The sequence below is a fragment of the Xenia sp. Carnegie-2017 genome, unplaced genomic scaffold (assembly GCF_021976095.1).
Source record: "Xenia sp. Carnegie-2017 unplaced genomic scaffold, XeniaSp_v1 HiC_scaffold_25, whole genome shotgun sequence".
Lineage (NCBI taxonomy): Eukaryota > Metazoa > Cnidaria > Anthozoa > Malacalcyonacea > Xeniidae > Xenia > Xenia sp. Carnegie-2017.
Window position 1 is genome coordinate 4,885,892 of NW_025813488.1, and position 22,129 is coordinate 4,908,020.

Sequence of the window (22,129 nt, forward strand, 5' to 3'; positions counted from 1 at the left end):
CTGCATGCGCGGCGTCTTGCGTTGTTGAGGCACTTCGTCAATTTCTGCATGCGCAGCGTCTTTCGTTGTTGAGGCACTTCGTCAATTTCTGCATGCGCAGCGTCTTTCGTTGTTGAGGCACTTCGTCAATTTCTGCATGCGCGGCGTCCTTCGTTGTTGAGGCACTTTGTCAATTCCTGCACGAGCAGCGTCTTCTGTTGTTGAGGCACTTCGTCAATTTCTGCATGCGCAGCGTCTTTCGTTGTTGAGGCACTTCGTCAATTTCATGCGCAGCGTCTTTCGTTGTTGAGGCACTTCGTCAATTTCTGCATGCGCGGCGTCGTTGTTGAGGCACTTTGTCAATTTCTGCATGAGCAGCGTCTTCGTTGTTGAGGCACTTCGTCAATTTCTGCATGTGCAGCGTCTTTCGTTGTTGAGGCACTTCGTCAATTTCTGCATGCGCAGCGTCTTTCGTTGTTGAGGCACTCGTCAATTTCTGCATTCTTTCGTTGTTGAGGCACTTCCCTGCAAACACAGCGTCTTCCATTGTTTGGGCACTTTCGTTGTATGGGTCGATGACCAATTGAGTGATCAGAACTTCCGTAGTTTGAGTTCTTCAGAGTCATGTCAAGTGCAGCATTTTTTCTTTTTTTGGAAATGTCATGAAAGCTTAGAGGTGTCAGATAGATCCATTTAGATCAGTTAGAAAAATATTAAGAAAAAGAAGAAAGAAGGAACTCAAAGAGGCAAAGATGACTGCTATTTTTTTAAAAAAAGTTTAGTTGTAATAGTGCAAGAAAAAAGATGAAAAAGCAACCTAGTGACGAAAATAAGATGAAAGAGTTTAAGTTAAAAATGACAAGAAAAGCTTCTGACAAAAAATAAGATGAAATAATAGCAAGAAAAAAATTATTGCAATTTTATGAAGACAAATCAGGTGATATGTTGTAAGATAAAGATGATATAGCAATCTTGTGAAGAGAAATAAGATGAAATAATGGAAGGCAAAAATGACATGAAGCGATCTTGTTTAGAAAAATAAACAAAATGAGGAATGAAAAAGATTTCATGAACTCTAAAACTATATTTGTAAATACATTGCCTGACATTTTAGCCCATGCATGACTTTTGAAGACTTCTTGCGGCAGGTGTAATCTTTTTTTACATGTTGCTTTCGGTTTATGGGTTGCATTGTCTAGTGTGAAATACATGACTCGATTGTCTCGTATGACTTACCTCAACTCAATAAGCTATTGCATGAGCAGCTTAAGCCAGACTACGATTTAAATAACATATACCCATTGAAAAGTTCTGTGTTCCGTTGTTTTTGACTTACACATGATTTTCGACCAAGTGTGCATAAGTAAATCTTTAGAGATGCTCTTGTTAGAACAAGATGAAGAATGGATAACAGGTAAGAAAAGAATTGGATTTTGCACGGACATTGAAATATAAACTTACTTGGTACTGTGCCACCTTAATTTCAGCAAAAAGCATTTATTTGCCATCCTGAAGATATAAATATGAAAGACAATTATGGTGATAACATTGTGTGAACAGTGGCGTAGCTAGCCCGCAAATTTGGTCCTCTATGTTGATTTTTCTTTTGTTCACTCACTGTAATAACAACAGATTTCTAAAGAAATGAATAATGTTAATGATTAAAATGAAGATTTTCCACGGAGCAAGAGAGTAAGTATTTTCCACATAGTAAGAGAATAACGATTTTCCACGCCTAAGAGAATAACGATTGGTACTTTTGCATTCGATTTACTAATTGAGGTGCCTGAACTTTTGTTCTCTTAGAAAGAGTAATAATATTCTAATATTTTAAAATATTTTCGCGCACGATTCATCCTATTTGAACAAGCCACCTTATACACAACGCTCCTTAAAGTTTTGAAGAAGCAGTCCACCTTTCCGACGGTAGACACGCGTGTAAAAATACGAGATCAAATTACAAAATTCGGACAATCAAATGGTCGGACATTTTATCGTTTATGTAGAGTAAAGTGGATAAAATTCAAAAGCAAAAACCCGTTTTCGGCCATGCTTCCCGATACCTTCTTACATGTAAGGCACTAAAACGCCGCATATCAACGATTCGGTAGGAGATTTCGGCCCTCCACGCTATCCTACTTGGGAGATGCAATAGCAAGCTTCCGCCCATCAGACCCCGAGATCACCTACGATAGGCTTTGCTCGGGGTACGCAGGGAGAGTTCGGTCGCCACTGAAGTGTGGGCCCTAAGCCACTGCATACTATATCGCACCCAGCTTCCACTGCTAGTTGACATCTTCTAGACCTAATATTAGCTTTATATATATATATATATACAAAAATTCAAAGGCTTACGAAAGTTGTGGTATTATTAAAGTCACCACTGCGCATGCTCAAATGATATCTTTGATAATTTGCGAGTAAGTAAGCTAATTGCCTCAAATGTAATGCATGTACATATAGTCAGTCGTTGTCATGACTATGAACAATTAGTCAAGTGGACTGCGTATGCGCAGACGATTTTTCTATTAAATTGTTTCTAAGCATGCTATTCACTTCAAAATCGGTGCTAGTTGATGCAGTTGGTAGTTGCCATGACCATGAGCTTGGGAGGTTGGTCAAGTTAACTGCGCATGCTCAAGCAGACTGCGCATGTGCAGATTATTTATCTGAAAATTTGTGACTGAACGAGCTATTTGCTCCATAATCAGTACTAGTACATCCAGTTGGTCGTTGCCAAGACCATGAACTTAGAGAGTTGGTGGAGTAAACTACGCATGCTCATATTAAATCTCAATTAATTTGCGACGGCTGAAATTGGAGCATGTATATGCGCATAGCGAATTTTCAATCATATATTTTTGGCATGCTGTGTATCTTCTTATGGTTGTTTTGAAAATGCAAATGAAACTCATCAACACTTTGGTTCGGCACTCGTAATATCCGCGACAACGTTAGAAATGTTTTTATTTTTCTCTACAACTTTGTATCTGCATATATATTGCATGTCATATCCAACGGAAAATGATTTTCATTCACTCTTACACCTTCTGCCTTTATAATCAGTTGTACTGGATTTCTAAAATAAGATTTACAAATGCCCCAAGAGCATCTTCTCTCTATTTTATTGCCACTATTCTGAAATTACAATACTATGTCCGACCTTTTGATTCTGCTAATTTTGTAATTTGATCTTGCATTTTTGACACCTATGTTTACCGTAGGAAAGATGGGTTGATTGCTTATGGCAGCTCATGTATACGTAATTTATACTCACCTTTTTTGTCATTGACTAATCTCTACAGTTACTTTTTGACTGCATTACGAACAGACGATAAGGTCGTAAATTGGAATTCGACAAGCAAAAAGCAATTACGACTAGCCAAAAAGTAACTTGTCGATAAATAAGTTTTGAAATTGGATAAAATGTTATTTGTTGGTAACGTTTTGTCTAGCTTGAGCCTCTCCATTGAATGGTATAAATTGACAATGATATAACATAAGATCTCATTTTATCATTTATCGTGGTGTTTGTGTCACGTTTTTGTTAAAAACGATATACTTTTCGTTTAACGATAATGAATTTCGTGTTATCTTAGACTTTTCATTTAATTTGTAGTGATAAAAGAATACTGACAATGGTGGCGCAATATATTTTTCATGGATTATATCATTGTTGTCATTGATCACAATCAAAGTCATCGTAAATCAACTCAGGGCTGTCGTGATTTATATGTACTTTTTGGTTTTCGTGGATTTACATGATACTTGTCGTGGATTTTGTGAAATTAATCGTGGGTCAATCAGTTGAGGATTATCTTAATCTACAAATGGAGACTAAAGACGACGTTTCAGGTTTGTGGTTTTTTTTAAAATCCTGGTGATCAACACTAACAGGAAAGTGACTGAACAATGACTAAGTTATATCTGAACATAGTTAGTTGCTCTTTTGATTCCTGTTGGTGTTTTTTCCAGTTTTGTGCATGTTTCAGTGCTTTTTGCAGTCAATGTACGATTATAATTGCACAAGGTAAAACAACCAAAACGGTATACATGTCTGAAATCTGTCTTCATATGTTTTTTGTTTGTTTGATCACCAGGAAACACGATACCAAGTTCAAGGAAATAAGTATGGATTTCTTTATGTACATTTATTTATAATATTCATAATTTCCGCAGTCAAACATTTTAAAAAATCTAAATGCATAAATTAAAACACGTTTGGACGTTTTGAACTAAACTACGGATCGCATGCTAAAATTGAAGAGAAAATTTCGATCCAAAATATGGCGAAATCCGAATTACAGATTGCACGCTAAAATAGGAAGAAAATTACGGTCCAAACAATGCGCAATCCGGCATGCATGCTGCATTGCAATATTATAAATGTCTGAAATATTTTTTGTTGACGATGTTTCTTCATCAATTTTCACGTTTAGTACGAATTGCTTAAATTTTGAACCATGCAAAACTTGTAATGTTCATAAAACACTAGAAAATATAGAAAAACAAGTCAACATGTTTAAAATACTTTTGAAAAAAGTGAGTGTTTTTCATTATCAAGAGGAATATGCTACAATAACTATCTTATTGGTTTACAGAACAGCGAAACAGAATAGGTGCATGAAACCCGGCATTGCTTTTGCTAAATAGCTGTCAAAATCAATGTTATGACAGTGGCATGTCCAAGTTAAATAATTCGCTGTTATTTAACTTGAAGAAAAATAACTAAGAGCAAGAAGATACTTCAATTATTTATGATATATTGGATTTAATCATCTCAAAATCAAGTTAAACATCTTGATCTATTTTATGAACGAAGTATGCATTTGATAGCGAGACGAACTAATCAAATACGTTTAGAGTAGATGTAGGTAGAAATAACTGTAAACGGTGCCAAATTGGTACCTAGGTGATCGAGTGTTGGACACAAGAAGGATTGGTTGGCTCGCCGTTTGGTAATGTATAAGGGCCCTGGGGTGGCGGTTCCCTATTCATTAGGTTCCCTTTCGGCCAGGGTACTAACGTTGCTTTACAGGTGTCTCATCGTTCAAAGGTATGTTTTAATCATTTTTATGCAGCATAGCTCGTAGGTACTAGGTAGATGTTCAAATCAGTTATTTCATGCCACTGATCAACAGGGTTAGCTAAGGATGAGCGCAGGCAAAAAAATGGCGGAATTGAAAGCGGCCGAAAAATGGCGTACGTAGAGGTTTCGGTTTTTTTACAAGGATGCATATTGCCTATGTCATCTCGTTCAACAACCTTGTAAAGTTTAAACGAAGTCTAATGAATTTGCTTAGGCCTTAAAACATGTTAAAATTCTGGAATCAAGTGATTGTTTTAAAACCCTCCGCCATATTTGATGAAATATCATTTCTTTATGTAAAGTACATGACACTTCCCAGTTCAAAAGTCTTTTTTATTAATGTGCACAACAAACCATTAAGCTAAGAATGACGCAAAGGTTTCTAACCAGTACACACTAATATATTTACAATCTCTTTAAAGATATGTTTTAAGCCAAAATATATTATTCCAATTTCATGCTAACTCATTACATATATACAATAGATTAACGCACACTTTAAAAAATAGTTAGTTTTTTCAAGGTAACATCCTTAGACATTAAATCAGGAACACTATTTCAAAAAATAACATTAATAACCCCTTCGTAAATATAAGGTCATGCAAGGTTAAAACGTCTTTGTTTTTAAAAACCAATTTCGGTCATGCAAATGACAATTCGTTTATCGAGTAACACAGCAAACCAACTTCATATCTTGAAAAACAATTCGCAAGCGAAAGAGTGTATCAGCTATTGAGGGCCGGATTCCGTTCTGAAAAAACCAAGGACAATGTCGACATCCATTCTTGACGAAGTGTACTTCATGAGAGCAACAAAAGCCTCGCACTTTCCAAACACAATAAGACACAGTAGTTAGCCATGTATCCTCCATAAGCGCGAGTGTTAATCGTCTGTCAACATCACCTTCACATATGTGATAGAGTAGTAGTTTGGCGAGTTCCAACAGGAGATGTCTGATTTATCCCCGGTATAAGTTCCTCTACCATTCCCTGGGATGATATGTTCGACATATCCAGGAAAGGTTCTTGAATAGCGGGAGGTCCTCGAAGAAGGTATTGAGGGCCTTGAGCATGTAATGGTAAATTACCCTGAATGTGGTCTTTATCGCCATGAGGCGATGCAAAGGGTGAGGCAAGCGATTCGGTGGGCGAGAACTGAACGTGTAAGGCATCGTATGAGCTAGTTGAAGATGATCCAGAAGAATATGGGCTAGGGGGAGCCATAGCCCACTGAGACGGGCGTTGATTAGTGTAATTCAGTTTATTTTGATACCTATAATCATTTTGCCGAAGCGGCATATTTTGACTTTGAAATGATAAATTATTTGTCATTCCCCAGGACATGGACGAGCTCATTTGATTGTTGGGGTTGCAACAATAACCTGTTGAACGCTCAGGTTTAATGTATCCGTCTGCTGCTTGTTGCGAACGAACTTTAAGCAACCCAACGCGACTCGAATCCAAACTGCCATGTTGTGATACAACTCTCGCTGACGGATTTTGAAACTGACCATTTACATGGGATACGTTTTGTGAAATAGATTGTGTGGGAACTAAACTAGGAGCTGAAAACATGTTCGGAGGTAAATTTTGTGATCTTACACCCGGGGATGGTTGTCCCGATCGTGCTGAAACCGTTTGCAAATTACCAAGATTTGTTTCGTCAAGGAAACGAGTTGATGAATCATTTGTAGCCCCAATGTTGGAAGATGCCATTCCCATGTTTGATGCAGGTTGACGAAAAAAAGGGCCTTGAGAGCGATGCATCCATGGGTCAAGTTCCGTTGTGGGTGGAACAATCTGCGACGATGCATACGTCGTATTTGGTGCATGAGTCAGGGGAACTGTATTACTATCATCAAAGCAGTTCATCTTCAAGTCCTTCGTTTCCAAATCAAAGAGATTATGCACCAAATCTCCTGTAACTATGCTGTCCAAGTCTGACAGGGAAGCTATAACAGCAAAACCTCAATAAGCAGATAACATCTAGTTGGAAACATTTGCTTAAATGCAACAAGCATTAACATATTCAGAAAAAAACTCGAGATAATTGCATCGTACTATTTCCCAATACGTATTTTAATTCTTCATCTTTACCCATATGTAGGTGATGTTCGTTAAGCGCAAACTCTAACCCTAACTCCACTTTCATATTACCTGAGCCCGCAAATGATAAAGTTGCAACATAAAAACTGCAGATGGAACAAACCTTGAGAATCATAGTCATCGCCATTTGTCTCGAACAATATTTCTGTGCTTAAGTCCGATGGAAGATCCTCAGGTGGGAATGGGTCAGAAGTACAAGAGGTAGTCGAGAGACCGGGTGTGACAATTGAGGAAGGAACACTAGGATCTAAAAACAATAACAAATATTTCAATATGAACTATTCCAGAATTTGATTTTAAAACATGATGCTGCTACAAATTACTTGTGAAATTCCAGATAAATCAAACGCGCTTTGCGAAAAAAAAAAGAAAAATCGATCCACGAATGATAAAATAAATAACAAAAATATCAGAGTAGTTTCTCACTAGAAGGGAACTGCGGGGGGTTTTGCGGTCGAAAGTCTTCAGGCACATTGACAGGTGGGTTACCGGGTGGGGAACCAAGTTGTAAAACGGACAACATAGAAGATGGGGAAGTTGGAATGATTCCCATCTCACGTTCTCTTCTTCTGACTTCTTCTTCACCTTCTTCATCGCTACAAGCAACAAAAAAATTTCACTTAAGACATAAGATGTTTACCGTGTTTGCACAGGCTGATGCAAACTCAGCTTATAAACCAATCATACAACGTCAATAGTGTGAATATGACATGTAAAGAGAGAGGGCAGTGTTGTAGGGGTTCAAAAACGACTCACGACAATGGTTTATTTGTTGTAATCACAAAATCTGGACGATTATTCTTTAAGATGACACGACCAGAACCACTCAGCCATTGCCATTTATTATTCTTATTTAACCAGCGAAATACACCTTCACAAGATCCAGTTGTCATCACTAAAATTAAAGGAAAACCTCGCTTATAGAACGACATTATATGAAAAACTACGTACATGAATGGCTACGTGAAAATTGGTGGCACAATTGATAAAAATATACACAAAATAAAAATATCTAAAATCGAACCATGAAAGAATCAAGAATCTGAAATGTTCTTCAGGCAAAATTCAAAATCAATATGAAGGAAATTCATTTTCTTAAATTTCGAATCTGCGACCTAACGCTCTAGTGATTGGATGCAGATTCTTACCAAAAGTGTGAAATGAAAAGTATCGTGTGAAATTAACAGCATCGTGTGAAATTAACAGTATCGTGTGAAATTAACAGCATCGTGTGAAATAACAGTATTTTTGCGACAGCATTGGTATGTGCGCTTGGCATGGTCATGCACAGAGTACGTTTTGCCAGTTTACCAAGTGTTCATATATAAAATAGTAACTTACAATCATGGTGCATTCTTTTTAGAATTGGAATATCATCATAATGCATCATACAATAGCTCGACTGAGCTAGAATGTCCTTTTTCACATACCCAACAATCTGCTTCCCTCTAAAAAGCAATTATATTTTTCAGACACCATTGAGGTTAGGATTGTTCTCTACAAATATTTCTTCGCTAAAGATTAAATTTACTTCATTAGTTTGCACGAGAAACTTAAGACACCTGCTATCTTATATTTAAGCAATGTTGACAATACATCACGCAGCCGTTCTCAGTTTCTCTGACATCTCTGATGTATTGGTCTAGTTTACTGCGTCATAAATGATACACAGTAGGTACTCGTTTAATCTTCAACTACAATGATATATTTTATCTGAGCTGAGACATTCACTTTTCCTGGTAAACTTACTTTTGATCAATATCAACAAACGTGAGGTCCAATTTATTCTTTGTGCAAAATAACATGGATTTCATGCGTACTTCAATGATCGACGTGGATATTTCTAATGGTGAGCAAATGAGAAACAAGGCCATACGAGGTGTTGATGGATCGTTAGTTTTAACTGCACGTAAGCGACCGTGACATTTGAAAGGCTGAAAGAAAGACATTTATGGAATTTCAAATCATGCTTTACAATGTTAATCAAGATTCTAGATTAAATAAGAAATTTCTCAGCTGTGACCAACGCACATTCATTATGACGCACAGTGCATACACTTTTCATAATATACCTTATAATATCCAGCATTAGTGTTTAAGATGCACTTCAATCGACAAACAAATGATCTTTCTTTGCTTAGTTTCTCTCCTAAAGCAGAACAACACGCAAACAAATACAGCATTATGCATAGAAAGTAGCTCAAAGTTCTGAAACAGGGAAAGACCTGAGTAGTGAGAAGTAAATTTTGTCAACAAGAAATTTCCATGGATGTCCAATGAAATCAAGCTGATCAGAAAACTAGATCATAATATTTTGCTGTTCATATATTTGAACAAAAGCCAATCAAAATACGAAATACTTTGTTATAATAATAGTGCTATAAATTTTGGTATTAATTGCTCAAGATAATGCAGCAAAGCAAGACATTTCTCTCATATGACTATATAAAATATCAGCTCAGTGTGTGACCACCGTCAAGGGATTTGTCTTTGCAACAGACTACTACGTAGTACACAGAAAATTATTTCAACCACATAAACTTACCAATGTTGCTGTGGTCTGTATTGAGATGATCTGAAGGTAATGCATCCTCATCATCAATAATTTCACGAATTTTCTAAACATAAAAATTACTAGAAATGAATTATAGAAAGTGGGCTGCAAACAGCTTGCTACAAAGATCAAACTCATTTCAACTTGCTCACACAAGACCTTTAGAGGCTCCAGATATGTCTGTAAAGCATACCTGCTCAGGAGGAGTGACAACTAATTTGAGATTATTCTCCAGCAACTGCTGATCTTCAACGTGTACAAATCTCATGAAATCTTGATGAATAACACTCGCCTTGAAGTAAACATAATAATTTGTTGATAAAATCAAACCATACACACAATTATGATTTACTGCAGGAATTGAAATGAATTGAAGAACAAATGAATTGGAAAATATAGAGAAAAAAGCCGTTTCAAGCGAGACGCTAAACCACTTAGCACCAAGATCACAAATTGTGAAGTCATGATAACGCTAACCTGTGATACGCCCAGAAAATCATTTATCGTCTCAGAAGCATAGAAAACTTCTGCATCTTGTGTTAATACCATTAGAAAACCATCTAATGCCTAAATAAGAAAAGTTTCAACGTTTTAGAACTGAATCACGTCCAATGCAGGCACAAAAGCAGTAGAAACAGTCAAGCACACATACAAGTAAAATTGTACGTACTTCTAATAAGAGATCACTGATCAATCCAGTTTTTTCAAACTCATCCAATGTTGACAAGCTTTCAGTGTCGTTTAGCTTCGCACCAAAATCAAGACCTAAATTAAAAAATAGAAATAAAGACACACTCTTTAGATTACAGTATTTAAATACACAATATGACAAACCCAATTTTACAAACCTTTGAAAAAGTTTTTCGTCCTGAGATAGCTGGCACTCAAACGGAGAACAGAAAGTTTGTCGAGTTTGGCGATTACTTCCGGAGCAAATGGCAAAAGTTTAGCCAAGTTGTCTAGTTCAACGTTTACACGATCCCTATGCCTTTTAGACGGGTTTAACGAGCCTTTTAGACTAATAAAATGATAAATTAAAACATTAGGAAAGTTCTTATTGAAAAAAAAAGAAAATAACCTAGATAGAAAACCTTGTAACTATGAATCTCGAAACTCCATGACTGACATAAGGACGACTTATACACATTTGAATTGATCTTGACGACAAGACCAGCATATCACAATACTAAAGTACTGTTTCAACCTTCACCCACAAAAAACACTCGATATCATTAAGGTACTGCCTCAGCCCTTTCTCGACAAAACAAATATCAAAAAATAATGTGATTATACCTCCCTTCACCAAGTGGAAAGTGTTTCGTTCATATTATAATGGAGTTAAAGGTTAAAAATGACTATGAACGATAGAAAATGTTTACACTGCCAGCGTTCTATTCTTTACTAATTTTTCCAAAATAAATCGGTGACGCAACGAGCCCGTTTATTTAGTCGTGCTATGCAAATATTTCTGTAATCGGTGGACCCACAACATGTGAAAAACAAATTTTGATTGTTGTTGAAATATTTTTAAAAGAATGAACATGCATTGAAAACTATAAGGATTTATTACACACCAAGCATGTCAATAGCAAGGTCATCAAAAAAATTTTTGATTTCTATAAAGACGTTCAACTTTAGTGAGCCATTTCTTGCGGCAAACTTTAAACAAACTCAAAGAGCAAGGGTGTAATTTGTTACATTTAATGATCATGAAAAACAATAACGAGAATGCCAAACGGATGGGGACTCTTCATTATTTTGTCTTTAATAAAGAACTTTTTGTTTATGTGATGATAAATTAAATCAATTAAATTTTATAATATGTATTGCTGATGTCCATAGTTACATAGATAACGTTATTCGTCGAACGCGTGCAGAAATAATCATGAAAAACTAAATGTAAATGGAGCGCGACATAGCGGAAGTCTAAAAGTCACATTTTTTTATAAATAACAAATTACTATCCATAAAAAAATTTTTCACACGGTAGAAACAAAAATTACACGTAAACACCACCATAGGTAGATATATCGCTTTCCTAGATTTAATCAAACGCACATGCCATTGTTTAGTTTCATAAGGAAACCGCCGAAATAGATAATCGATAAATAGAAATTGACTTAAGTTTTGCTTATGACCGTCCGATTGCACCGTAACACGTCAATTAAATATATTGAGAGTGAGATGAAGAGACAAATTTAATGTTACAAAATTTTTTAGAAGACCAAGAAGTAAGGTATAATGATGTCATAAAACGAGCAAAGACAACGTTACATAACGAAGCAATGCACAGCTTCCTTCGTACCCTAGTTTAGAAAACCGAGTAGAAATGTATATTTCGAAGGAAGTCAACATCACACATTTCGAACGATTATACCTGTGCCAAAATCACTTAGTTATCTTTTACAAATGGTCGATTAATTTCAATGGTAGTGAACAGAAGCAGAATTGGAAATCGATGCCTAAATGTAATTGATATTAGAGTCGAAATATTTTCGCTGCCAATCGTTCACACCAGAACATTTAGTAATAGTGCTCTATTCGCTACAAGATATGGTAGTAGCAAAAGCTTATCACAATTCCAGCACTGAGAGCAACACTTTCCCATCTAGGAAAAAATCTGTATTTCTTAGTCAATACAATCATTATGCAAAACAACAATTTGGAGACGCGAGAAACGAAAACTGACTTCAGGTCAAAGTACATCGATTCCTCTCAACATCTTTTATATAACGCAATGAGAAAGATACTTGTTGAGATATCTTCTTGACAGACATGTCTAAACATTTGGCTTCCAACGTCTAATCGAATACAGTAGCACTTACATTTGGTAGGGCTTATGGAGGTATGATTCGAAAATGTCAAGTGTCGCAAAACTACACGAAAGCATGCCAAATCTCCGACATTTATAACAGGTAACTATTCTTAAGTGGAACGTTCAATTTGTTGTTACAATTAAAGCTAAAAATCATAAATTGCAATTCTAACAAAAATTGTGACATTCAAGGATATTTTACAACGCACAAAATTTAATTCGAGTATCGTTTTCCTGTCAAATTAGTTAAAGCCAAGATGTTTTTGTCTTATACGACATAGCATTAAATTATACCCGTTGAACACAGAAATTCAATTGTTGTTGTACAGTACAAAATACAGAGATTTTTCAAAATATTCATGTAGGCGGAGAAGTGATATGAAGGAAGCATAATACAACACAAGAATTATCCACATAACCACGCAAAAGACAATATATAAGAAACCAGAAATGGCGCATGGCATACGCTTATACACAAAGCCGTTAATACGGCAAGTGACAACAATATTGAAAAAATACTTGTCACAAAAGAAACTATGAAGTTCTTAAATTTTATATATAGGGATGTTAATAAACTGTGAGCTGCTTTGTTTAACCCCATACAATCAGCAAAACAACGCGTACAACGCGCCTTACTGCTGTGTAGGCAGCCTGAATTCCCCGGGGAAATTTTGTATGTGATTTTTATCTCAGTCTTCTTCAATGTTCAACGAGTAAAATCGATAGCTCTGATTTCCATTTGGCTTTATGAATTCAAAAAATCATACAAGAAACGTTTATTTATCGATATCACATGTAACAGGGGGCAATAGAAACAAAAAACATACAAATTGAAGAAGTATCAAAGACGATTGCGATGTTAAAATATAGACGCGACGACCCAGCAGACAAAACATTTCAGTTTATTCTCTCGTATATATCACGTTTTTTAAAATTTCATACATAGAAGCACAACATAAACCATTGAAATATTAAAGAAGTTGTAGAAGAACTAATTCAACCACCAAAAGCGATAAGGAAGGGTATTTTATGTACAGCTAAGCCCTGCCTGCATCGCGAAGGAGAAAGGTCTCAAACAACAATGCCTAATGTCGCCAATTATGTTTAATACGCACCGGTTGTTTGATATTTAAAAGCGATATAATGTAGCCGAAAGTTACCTTGGTCGTCTTGTTTTCTTTCTGGAGCTCATGTTTAGTAATAAACAAAATAGTTCGCCAAATTTCAGAGTATAGGTTGAAGCAAATAGCCTTGCGTCGTAAAGGTTACCACAGCAGTAAAGCAGCTTTGTTCTGATTGGTCCATGTTTAACGTCATGTCATTAATCAACACTGTTGCATTCATATATCTGGCAAATATGCAAGAGACGTCAATAAGAATAATATTTGTACATTATAAATATTTCAAATAGGTTGAGTATATTTTATAAACATGATAAGATATGCGATAGATTCAGCGATGATTTTACATATAGATGATGAGATATTTTTCCAAACCAACCCGACATAATTTGCAGCAGTAATAATAATCAAGTGATGATAGTGCATATTTGTGGTTTTAAGCACGCACGTTTCTTTAAGGACATTTTTTTAACTGGGCTTTGGCCTTTGTGTTGTATTCCGAACTAGCCTTCGGCATTTTATTCACAATCAATTTATCACGACCATCGGTTAAAGCGTGTTTTTGTCATTGTCGAAACTTCAATTGCAAATTGTTTAATGTGAGACTTGATGTAAACCACTTGAACATAATGACAATGTTATACACATACCTTTTTTATGAGCATCGATGATGTAATAATTTCTGCGGTTACACCGCAAACAACAATTGAGTTGAGAGCTAAAATGAAATATACCCAATTGAAAGATATGGGTATTTCTGGTTGCAATTACAAAGAATGATTACATAAATATATTGCTCGTCAAGCATAAATTTCAACCACAAGGTCCTATATGTATTATGTTAAATAATATCAATGTCGTTGGGCAGAGATCGCTCAAGTGTATGTTTACTGTTGTTTCCTGTTGATATATTGTGGAAGGAAGACCACGAACGCTTGAAAAAATTAATTACTCGAAAGTTGATGATAATCGTGCAGACTTCCATCATTTCATGGAATCAATTAATATTCGTTTTAAATTGTAAGAAGACACTTGAAAAGATTGGGCTGGATTGCAGTGATTGAATGAAATCATTCAATACACGCTAACTCGTATTAATTAAGTTAGTGACAAAATTATTTCATTTCAAAAAGTTGTGAATGTCATGTACGTTATGAATATGAAGAGAAAAGACAAAACTTTTGCTATCAAAGATGACATATCACTAATTCTAATCAAACTATGATAGCCCCCGAATTGATTTTGGTATGTACTATCTAGCATAAATCCTTGTCTAAAGTCCAGACTAATGTACAGCTTAGTCCAAATCAACAGCTTTCACCTCTCCAGTAGGTGATGAAGGCTATATAACGCTCATTACGTCTTCATCACAACATAATATTTTTAGCTATCGTTTATCGTTCAACGCGGACAAAAAAGTCAGCTCCATGTTTTTTCTCAAGCAAAACAAACAGAAAATCTAAGAAGGGATAAGGTAGTAATTCTGTTATTTAATTAAAATACTCCATGTTCTCTCAACATTTATTAGATTTTAGTACAAAATCGTATCAAAATTGTGCTAGAATCTTTTGAAAGCCAAGTCTATTTTACTTGGCTTTTTTTATCTTAACAACAAAAATCCCACTTAGCGCAAAATAAAATGAAGTGACAGTAAATAGTATAATGTATCCAAGACCTAGATGGCAGTTATATCTTTCAAACTCGTCCAAAATTATACCACCAATGGGTGTGGCAATCGCTTGCGGTAACACGAGAGCCTGATGCCAAACCGCAAGATCTTTCGCTTTGTCCTTATTTTTGGGTAGAACGTCCATGACCAGAGCAAAATCTATTGCACAGTATGCACCAAATCCTACACCAAACGCAACAGCAACAGGAATTGAGGCATAGAAAGTGTACTTTCCTTTAAGGAAAGCAAAAATAAGCGCGCATATCGCCATAAGAATAGCCGAACCAATTACCAATGGCTTCCTTCTCTGCAACGCGTCCGATAGAAAACCAGCAACTATCGAAATTCCAGCAGCAGCAAGCAGTAAAGGTAGCAAGATCAATGAAACTGATCGTTCAGGTGACCAACAATGAGGTAAACGAACCATATCGTTTAACCAAAATTCCAAGAATCCCGTTACTGTAGCAACACCTTGTTGCATCAGAAATCTTGTCAAGAAAACCCATCTGAAGTCAGCGTCTCTTAAAGGCTCCCAGTATGCAAGAAACAACCCTTTAAAACCTAAGTGTTCTGGTTTTTCTAAAAGAGGAGATTCCGAACTACAAAATACCGTTATCAACACACAAACAACGAACAGACAACAAACCAAAGAATAGATTCCTACTACACCTAGACGGAAAAAAAACAGGCCAATAGCAGCGCCTGTTATATTTCCAGCCAACGTCATAGCACCCATAACTCCAGAACTGAGCCCACGTTGTAAAGGTGGAGTTAGGTCAGCAATCAAGCCATTGTAAGGAACGCTTACCAATGCATAACATGCCATGACTATGCTGTAAAATAGCACATAGGTCACTAGGTTGCCCTCGGTGTCTTTTTGAGATAAAATATTCAAAAGAAATTCAACCTCGATACTGTTATTGCGCTCTTCCTCTTCCAGTTGTGTAAGATTCAAATAAGGCAAACATCTCTTTGTTTCAAGTTCCATGAAGCAAGTCGAGTTGCCTTTTTCATTTTCGACATTCGGCGCACTGAACGCCATTCCATACAATGCAATTACAAGCAATGTCATGCCAACAACCATGAAGGGTCTACGTCGCCCGTATTTGAAAAGTAGACGGTCACTACTCATTCCAATCAACGGACTAACAAAAAACGTCACAACGGCTCCAAGTGCAATCATAGCGCCCAATACTTGTCCCTTGTCTTCAGAGCCAACCAGAGCGTGCACTTGACTTGGAAATACCTCAATAGATAAAACTAAATACATGGCATTCAGACCAAACCACGAAACGTTAAGAAAGAAAACACGTGATTTACTCAAACTCATTTCCTCAGGTTTTGAGCAATCTGATTTTTTGTTATGATGATCAAAGTCCTTTATTTTTTCTAAATCAGAATACGTCTCTAAATTTCCATCTGACATTTTTCATACCAGTTAGATGAAGCCCAGGATTTACGAAATAGAGGGAAATTCTTGTTCCACAAAATGAAGACTGTGATAAAGACCAAGCTATTTGTCCACCACACTGGTTTCCATAAATTTTTTGAAGGGAAATTGATCTATTTAAGTAGCCATTAGGATTTTGTTTGTAAATCTAACCTGTTCTTTCAGTCAATTAGCTAAATTTGGACAAAACAAAACTTATCCTACAGGTGCCACTTTGATTGGGGAATGACTAAGTTGTCGTTGCGTCATGTTGAAAAGATATAACTAATCATTTAACGACAACAGAGAAAAAGCAAGTGAATTCTTAGTCGCAATTTAAATGCATCTACAAAATAAATACATGTACAAAACAAACGATCGTTCTTAGCTCTTACATGAGCTCTTACATGACGCTTTTGATAAAATAAGCACAATATGAAGCCTTACATCACGCTTTATCCAAAATAAAAAATGTCAACATAGTTATAGTTAATATATTATATATAGTACTTTTGGATTAATTTGATTTTATACTACATTACATGGAAGATCTAGAAAGAATGATTTGTTGAAAAATATAATGTATATACAATGTTTATATTTTTGGTACGTGGTAAGTGATCACATGCCAAATGTGATAGTTTGACAAGGTTTATCATCAGTAATCATTGATTGACGAACCCTTTTGATCCATGGAAATTTTATCATCAAAAACAACAAAGACAAGCCAAAGAACTACACCTGCGTCACTACTTAAGCATCTCGAAGCACTTTCCGAGGTATGTCCAGAACGAGTCAGATGGTTTTTTTTGAAAATAAAAAATGGTCGCCGTTTTGTGGTCGCGATTCTCTTCGCATTGAACACTGTTTTCGACGTTTGCCGATGCAGAAAAATGACAAAAAAATGTTACCAGATGTTTATGAATTGTGTTCTGTTTTGGGTGGTTTATACGATGCTGATGTCGTCAAACGTATTTGCGAGCCAGTATATTGGAAAGGTGTGGTGTTGTCGATATAGAATAAATAGGTTTTGATGTATGTTATGAATTTCCTTTGCAAAGGTTTTAGCAATTTTTAAATAATTTTGCAGGTGATCCTTTGAAAATATGCCGAGGAACATGGTTCAAAGGCTCTATTTCTGAGACAAAATGGACTCCAATTAGTGAAGAGGAAAGCCTTAAAATTGAAGATTCCCATCAAATGTTGTGGAAATCAATTGTAAGTTATTTGAAGAGACAGGGTTGTATAACCATCATTATTATGTATTGTATCCATTTAATTTTCATGTTGAAGGGAATAACACCTGGCATGCACAAAGTGAATGAAAACAAAGAACCTACAACCACTATAAATCCAGAAATCAAAAGTGGTAAATATAAAATTTAAACGTCAATGCATAATTATCCAGAGATTATCAATGCTTAAGATTTCTGAGCACTTTAGGTATTATGCCAGCACATTTGCGTTGTCAAAATGAATATGCAAACTTCATTTTAAGTATATTGTAATCATTGTAATATGTACATCTGTGGCATTTGTTTTGATAATTGGAGATTAAATTTCCAATGGTCATTTGTGCTTCAAACATTTTACATGTCTGAGCCCAAGAAAACAATTCTACATCAACAAAGTGCAGCTCATAACATTCAAATACAATCTAATGAATAAACATTTCCATCAGTTTTATGCAGGCTTCAACTATCAGGATGCTACATTGAGTGGACAGACTTAAATGAAGTATGGTTACACAGTGAAGGCGTAAAGTCTACACTAATTCGTGGAGTGGTACAAAAGATAGGGGGCTCAACTGGGGAACCACTGCATCGTGGCTATCATACTAAGTGTGTTGAAACTGATGCTCCTGCTGATGTTACGCATCTTATCTTCGTAATACATGGTGCTGGTCAACTTGTATTTAATTCAATAAATAAAAGTTGTCAGGTGTAGGTAGCATTTGTAAATTTTATATTCTTCTTCAGTCATTTCATTGTTTATCGTCCCATATTTTACCAACAATCCATCATTTGTGTCATCAATTTGATATCTGCAAAGGTTTTTATTGTGGTATCCATTGAGAATAGATTTTGTTGGGAAATATTTCCAGTGTACACTGTGTTTTCATTGTTTTGAAATGACTGCTAAGCAATTGGTAGTGTTTTAAAAGTGCCATATGGCTACATGCAATTAATACCAAAAAGTTCGTTTGTGTTATAGAAGAACGTTGATCAACTTCCTTCACTCTCTGCCAGCACTCCAACTTCGTAAATTCAAAAAATTTGTATGTTTATCACAATAGGTTGCGCAGAACATCAAAAACGATTGCTGAAAAGTATTTCAATGAAAAGAATAGCAAAGGTCGTGTTGAGTTTGTTCCGGTAGAGTGGCGTTCCTCGCTCAAGTTAGACGGAGGAGTTATCAATCTTGTCACTCCTCATAGTATGAGAGATCTGCGCAACGTCCTCAATACCACCATGATGGATGTGATGTATTACAGCAGCTCAGTTTATCGTGAAGAGGTACGGAAAGTAGAAGGCAAAATTTTCTGTTAAACTTATATTTAACGCCAGATTAAGAGGGAAAGTTTAGACTGGAGTATATAATACTAGCCAACATTTGATCAACACATACTTCACTAATTTCTATCAATATTCACGTAAAATGTGTCAAGTCACTCTTTAAGCGACTGGAATGTATAAAGATACATGATTTAGCATTGTATCATTCCTGAGGAAGACACCTAACTTGAGATTTTGAGGACTAAAGATGAATGTGTAGGGGGGTGGTGGTTAAACTAGGACACAAGTTTTTAATTCACATCATTCCTGATGAAAACACGGGACTGGGGTGCTGCATGTTAAAGTTTTAAACATCAGACATTCCTTGATTTCGTGAAAGCACAATAGCAGTTAGCCAATTCAGATAAATGATAATTGTATTACCAAAACCTCTCAACAATCATTTGTTGTACCGACTCGTTTGGGGATCATCATTTGTCTTAAATATTCCTTAAATGAAGGCTCTATATCTTTTAGATGATCTTGTTCGTGAAAGACGAGCTCAACCGTCTGTACAAACTGTTCCTCTCACGCCAACCGAGCTTTCGTGTAAATGGAAAGGTGTCCATTATTGCTCACTCTCTAGGAAGTGTCATTGTCCACGATATTCTTAGGGAATGGGAATCAAAACTATGTAACTTCAAAACGTATCCTCAAAACAGCTTGAATACGGTTTATCCCCACTGTTCATCGGAATTGAACGACGGCTTGTTGTCACACTATAAAACAGACAATCCAATTGATGATGAGCTAGCACAAACGATGCAGCAAAATGAGAACACCAACGAATCATTGCAATTTAAAGTATGTTTTATACATAACGACATGATTGTTAAATTACAAAAATTTTTAATCCTGGTACATAATGTCACTTAACGCATAAACCAATTCTTAACTGTTAGAGTTTCGTAGTTATTAAATTTGGTTACTGCCAAATTCATCAGTTTTGACTGAACGTGTTCCCTCTAGGTAACATACCTCTTCATGATTGGCTCACCGTTAGCAGTATTTTTTTCTTTACGTGGTTTTCGTCCCAGCAAAGATACTAAAAATGAAGTATTGCCACATATTGTCTGCGGGAGATGGTTCAATATTTACGACCAATGCGATCCAGTGGTAAGATAATATGCTATTAAAATCATAAAAAAAATCACGGCTTAGAGCATTGAACTCACATTCTTAGGCATATCGATTAGAGCCGTTGTTTTGTGAACGCTATTCAAATATTGAACCTGTCCATATAAAAAGTCACATTGATGCCAACTACTCGTATGATAGCCCAGAAGGACCCCTGCTGCCTGACAAAAGCTTGGCCTCGGGAAATTGGCTTGTGTATGCGCTATTTGGCAGCTACGTTGGTGGAGATAACCAGGGTGGCGCAAGAGACGCCGAAGACACTGACTTCGTTGATTCTGATGCGAAGGCAGTCACAGAAGCCTCAAAAAGTGGATGGTTTTCAAGCATATTTTCACGAAATAAAACCAATGATAAAAATTCTCCCAATAAAGACCTACTAGATGGAAAAGATGATAATACTGCATCAAAAAAACTAAAAAAAGGTATTTTAAAAGAATAGAGATGAATCAGATCTATGCTGTAAGGTGTTTCTTCTCTCTAAAGCTGGAATCAAATGAGAAAACCGAATGTGGTGAATATGACAATTACACAATGTTTTAAATCGAACATAAATAATATTTTCACACCAACGTTTCATTTGTTTTTGTCTACTCCTTGTCATTACAGGAGGTTAGGAAGTGGTTTCTATTATCGCTTTTACCATCTCATAGGTTGCTGCCCTCTACTTTTCTTCCCCTTTTTAGAAATCTCCATTGTTCTATTCTTTTCCCGACTCCAGGTTGAACATTGGCCTTATGTAGGCTTGTTTTTTTATATTTCAGTTTTGCCAAGGATTGACTTCATTTTGAGCGATAACAAATCTCAATATTGGTCAGTGGTCACCTCTCATTATTCTTATTGGCAGTCAACAGATTTTTGTCGATTTGTCCTTCACCATGTATATTTTGAAGATGAAACAGAACACTCATGATGTATAATCCAGTAAAATATCCACAGTAATGATATATATTGTAGAGCCTTTTATCGAAAATTAATTTGCCTAGTTTTTCTTGCTATGATTTCTCAAAGTATATGTTGCTGTTCATGATGTAACTGCAGTTGTAGTTGTAACTGAATTTGCATGATCTGAAGTTTTACTTGTTTGCTGCTGTTGTGTATGCTGAGTTGGAGTAAGAACAAGTGTCTAATTTGAGTCCATTTTGTACCAGAATTGATGGTATAGTATAATATGGAAAAATAGCTATACATGATGGTAGAGTACGGTATCACTAAATAGCAATACTTTATTGTAGAGTACAATAGGTTTGACAAAGTATATACATTTGATACTAGAGGGTAAATGTAACACTTAATGACAAGGATGATACTCTTGATGATAAAGTACATTATGACAACTTGGCTACGCTTGATGTTAAAGAGCAGAGTAATGATATTTTTGTCAGTAGAGAAGCATTTAGGTCATACCTTTAGCCAGTGAAGATGCAACTGTTGACCATCATAAGCATTCTTTGCTTCTGGTTCACAAATAGCTCAAGATCTTTACACTTATTCTCACTTAACATACCTATGAGAAAAATGATTGCAATAAATTAAGATGACGATTCAAATGACTTGGATGGTTAACTTGGTTTGATTATGTAAGGTAAATCAAGGTTTGCTTAGTAACACGAGACAGTACTTACCACAAGCATAAACTAAGCATCTTTTCTGTTTCTGGGTCAAATTTATGTCTTGGA

The 22,129-nt window shown here is 35.9% G+C and overlaps 3 protein-coding genes and 2 long non-coding RNA genes across 5 annotated transcripts; 3 read left to right on the plus strand and 2 right to left on the minus strand.

The window, feature by feature from the left end:
* The first annotated feature begins 3,577 nt into the window (after positions 1-3,577).
* LOC124453437 lies at positions 3,578-4,314 on the plus strand. Its single transcript, XR_006951081.1, has 2 exons — positions 3,578-3,834; positions 4,080-4,314. It is a non-coding gene; the product is annotated as an uncharacterized LOC124453437 (long non-coding RNA).
* A 1,066-nt stretch (positions 4,315-5,380) lies between these two features.
* LOC124452906 (aryl hydrocarbon receptor-like) lies at positions 5,381-13,998 on the minus strand. Its single transcript, XM_047003541.1, has 13 exons — positions 13,703-13,998; positions 10,576-10,745; positions 10,398-10,492; positions 10,205-10,294; positions 9,921-10,019; positions 9,719-9,791; positions 9,246-9,322; positions 8,923-9,107; positions 8,515-8,621; positions 7,930-8,068; positions 7,600-7,769; positions 7,277-7,420; positions 5,381-7,019 (listed from the first exon to the last, which is right to left on the minus strand). The coding sequence occupies exons 1-13, from the start codon at positions 13,732-13,734 to the stop codon at positions 5,974-5,976; spliced, it is 2,427 nt and encodes an 808-aa protein (XP_046859497.1). The 5' UTR covers positions 13,735-13,998; the 3' UTR covers positions 5,381-5,973.
* On the plus strand, positions 12,462-13,311 carry LOC124452907. Its single transcript, XR_006950907.1, has 2 exons — positions 12,462-12,642; positions 12,908-13,311. It is a non-coding gene; the product is annotated as an uncharacterized LOC124452907 (long non-coding RNA).
* A 1,135-nt stretch (positions 13,999-15,133) lies between the features above and the next one.
* Positions 15,134-16,949, minus strand: LOC124452751. The gene has a single exon (XM_047003355.1). The coding sequence runs from the start codon at positions 16,756-16,758 to the stop codon at positions 15,250-15,252; it is 1,509 nt and encodes a 502-aa protein (XP_046859311.1). The 5' UTR covers positions 16,759-16,949; the 3' UTR covers positions 15,134-15,249.
* Positions 16,950-16,955: 6 nt separating this feature from the next.
* On the plus strand, positions 16,956-22,000 carry LOC124452750 (phospholipase DDHD1-like). The gene is given in 10 exon segments (XM_047003354.1): positions 16,956-17,568; positions 17,571-17,759; positions 17,852-17,979; positions 18,055-18,130; positions 18,443-18,704; positions 19,058-19,277; positions 19,794-20,120; positions 20,286-20,432; positions 20,500-20,875; positions 21,215-22,000. Coding segments are annotated over 10 exon segments (1,989 nt in total). The 5' UTR covers positions 16,956-17,453; the 3' UTR covers positions 21,364-22,000.
* Positions 22,001-22,129: the final 129 nt, after the last annotated feature.